Source organism: Pistacia vera, unplaced genomic scaffold, assembly GCF_008641045.1.
Source record: "Pistacia vera cultivar Batoury unplaced genomic scaffold, PisVer_v2 Contig40, whole genome shotgun sequence".
Taxonomy (NCBI): domain Eukaryota; kingdom Viridiplantae; phylum Streptophyta; class Magnoliopsida; order Sapindales; family Anacardiaceae; genus Pistacia; species Pistacia vera.
In genome coordinates, this window is record NW_022196224.1 from 1,682,678 (window position 1) to 1,686,235 (window position 3,558).

Below are 3,558 nucleotides of genomic sequence, written 5' to 3' on the forward strand. Positions count from 1 at the left end.
TATTACTAAAGAAGATATGAAATCTTGTATGGAGGTTATATAATTTTATATCATCTCAACCAACACAATTCATTTGATCATACTCTTCAATTAGTGTAACAATATGCGGGTTTTTAGACTCAATTAGTGTAATATTTCCATCCGATATCTTAATAAACAACTAAGATGCTCTAAAATTGTTGAAGAAGTTGGCGCAATGTGATGAGAATCATTAATTTTGTAACAGAAAAATTAGCTTAAAAGAGTAGTGAAGAAAAATATTGATGAGATGAATAGCAGTACTTAAGCACTTTAGTTCCATTTTCAAATTAGTATAACAAATTAATAGTGGATCTTGTTTGTGCAGGCACCAATTTTCATACATGGCTGAACTAGATGTGTAAAATAAGTTAAAAAAGAAACTGTTACCAGCTTTTGAGCCCTTCCTGTTTATCTACTGTTTGTATTCTCATTCTTTCTTTCTTTTGTTTTTGATACTTCAAATATGAATAACATTACAGGCCATCGAAGATACCCAATTGAGACTTGCATTTGGGTTCCTCCTAAGATCAACTCTGCAGGGTTTTTAAAGGAATTTGATGATAATAAATATAAATGGCTGGATTATGCATCTCCAAGACTTCAGTTGCTGATAGTTTTAATTTTTTTCCTCACTCAAGGCTCTCATTATTTTCTTAAACGTTTAGGCTTGCCACTCATGACGTCCCAAATCATTGTATGTTAACAATCTCAGGAAATTTCAATAGAATTTTCCATTGTTATTGATTTTTTGAGGTACTAATCTGCAATTTTTTTTTTTTGCCTAAACCAGGCTGGTGTATTATTATCTGAATCAGTGCTTCCAAAAAGTTGGTCACAGGTTCTGATGTCACAAGACAATGTACAATTGCTAAGCACCTTAGGGGAGTTTGGCTTCACATTTTTTGTGTTTCTGAGTGGGGTGAAAATGGATTTGAGCATGGTAACAAGAGTGGGATCCAAGGCTTGTTATCTAGCTATTATATCGATCCTGGTACCGATGTTATACGCTATGTCAAGCATATTAATGTTCAGCAACAAACAGAAAGGATTAACCAGCATCTTGTATCTTTCACCATTTTTTTATATGACATCCTTTCCAGTTATTCATTGCCTGCTTACAGAATTGAAAATACTCAACTCAGAACTTGGCAGACTAGCACATTCCACAGCAATTATTGCTGACTTTCTTAGTTTTTTTTCTGGAGTTGGCTCCTTTTTTGCTTTAAGAGCAATTCAAGGAATACTTCGTCCAGGCTTTTTTCTTGAACTACTATCTGTATTGTTCTTAATTTTTGTCGTTATGGTTGTGCTCCGACCAGTAATGCTTTTGTTTGTGAAATTAACCCCTGAAGGGCAGCAGGTTAACCAAACTTGCATTTATGCAATAATAGTGGTGTTCTTGATGAGTATGAGGGTCATTCCTGAAGGGTTTAACAAGTATTCCCTCATCGTGATTTATGTTCTTGGTCTGGCTGTCCCAAAAGGACCCCCTTTGGGATCTGCTCTGGTGGAGAAATTTGAGTGTATAGCTTCAGGTTTGTTTCTGCCAATATTTGTCACAACATGCTCCATGAGATTGCAGAGGTTGACTCCTAATTTAAAGAACGAAATGGTGAAGGAGCATGTAGTTTTTGCTACAACGACTTTATTGGTGAAATTTTTGTCATGTTTGGGGCCATTGCTTTATAAGAAAATGCATAAACGTGATGCATTAGCTGTTTCTCTCCTCTTATGCTCCAAAGGTGTTATTGAGCTAGCAGCCTACACCTTCATGAGTGACGGAAAGGTATTTAATCAACCTTAACAACTAATCTAATTAAACTTCATTTTTAATTCAATCAAAATCAGATTAGAAAAAATTCTTCTTGTTCATATTATCAAATGCAGATGCTCTCTCCAGAAGTATTCCATGCAGGACTTATGTTTGTCGTGTTCGGTGCAAGCATTGTGCCTGTTTTGTTGAGACGATTTTATGATCCTTCCCGGAAATATGCAGGTTATCAAATAAGGAGAATTATGGATGCCAAACTTGATGCAGAACTGCAAATTGTTACTTGCATTCATGTTCCCAGCAATGTCACATCAGTCATCAACATGTTGAACATCTCATATCCAACAACAGAAACCCCTCTAGCTATTAATGTGCTTCACCTTGTCAAGCTTAGTGGGCTTGCAACCCCAATTTTTCTTTCCCATCAAAAGAGAAGCAAAAGGCTCACTGGTTATTCGTACTCTGAAAATGTCATTCTTTCTTTCAAGAAATTTGAGGGAAATCATTTTGGGGCTGTTACATCGAATGCCTTCACAGCTATCTGTCCACCAGAGTTTATGCATGATGATATCTGTACTCTTGCACTTGACAAGCTTGCCTCTCTTATCGTCCTCCCATTTCATCGAACATGGTACATCGATGGCACACTCGAATCCGAAGACCATACCATCAGGAATCTAAACCTTAGAGTCCTAGAAAAAGCCCCTTGTTCTGTAGGAATCCTCATCGATCATGGCAATATAAGGCGACCCATTCACTCAGATGCACGGGCAGAATCATACTCCAATGTAGCTATGCTATTCTTCGGTGGCAATGATGACCGCGAGGCGTTGACACTAGCCAAAAGAATGGCTCGGAACAAGAAAGTCAGGCTTACAGTAGCACAATTCATTTCCAAGAGTGATGAGGGCGAAGTAGACTGGGAAAAAATTCTTGATTCCGAGGTTCTCAGAGATGCTAAGTGCAGTGAATATATCAACTATATTAAGCATGTAGTAAACGATGGACGCGGAACAGTTAACGTTGTTCATTCCATGGTGAATGAATTTGATCTCATCATTGTTGGGAGAAGATACAACATTGAAGATCCACAGACTTCAGGACTCAAAGAATGGAGTGAATTTCCAGAGATTGGAGTCATGGGAGACTTGCTTGCTTCAAAAGATTTAACTGGGAAATGTTCAGTCTTGGTTGTGCAGCAACAACACAAAACTTAATAAGTATTTTCATTATTAATTAATTAAGCCAAGAGAAATCCTAGTGATAATTTTGGACAAAACAAGAACTCAGTGGGTACGTAATTTTGTAGAACAACACATAAAAATGTGTGGTTGTAATTTGATTTGTGTAAGTTTCCCTTAGACATATCAATTTTGAACATTTTACTGATTCCAAATATCAAAGTTGTTATTGATACGATGATATATAACTATAATAAAGGAGAAATAATGAACCTAATTTCTTAAATCATTTGTTATAAGCCATAAAAAAAAAAAAAAAAAATCCAGAATTTTATAATATAAACCTATTAGTTAACATTTTTCCCCCAACACTCATCCTACTCTCAGTGCTTTTTTTTTTTTTTTTTTTTTTTTAAAAATTGACTGCTACAGTCCGGTTAGCCTAACCTTGGTTAGGGTTGGAAGCAAGAATTTATTTTGAAGTGGGCTGAATTTTTTTTTTTAAACAATACTAAATTGTGAGTGGATCTATTACCTAGAGGTGGGCAAAAGTTGGGCCTGACGGTCCCAAGCCCAAGCCCAACT

At 36.2% G+C, this 3,558-nt stretch overlaps 1 protein-coding gene across 1 annotated transcript; it reads left to right on the plus strand.

Moving 5' to 3' along the window:
• Positions 1-484: 484 nt before the first annotated feature.
• On the plus strand, positions 485-3,009 carry LOC116141589 (cation/H(+) antiporter 4-like). Its single transcript, XM_031427072.1, has 3 exons — positions 485-715; positions 812-1,807; positions 1,909-3,009. The coding sequence occupies exons 1-3, from the start codon at positions 485-487 to the stop codon at positions 3,007-3,009; spliced, it is 2,328 nt and encodes a 775-aa protein (XP_031282932.1).
• The last annotated feature ends 549 nt before the right edge of the window (positions 3,010-3,558 follow it).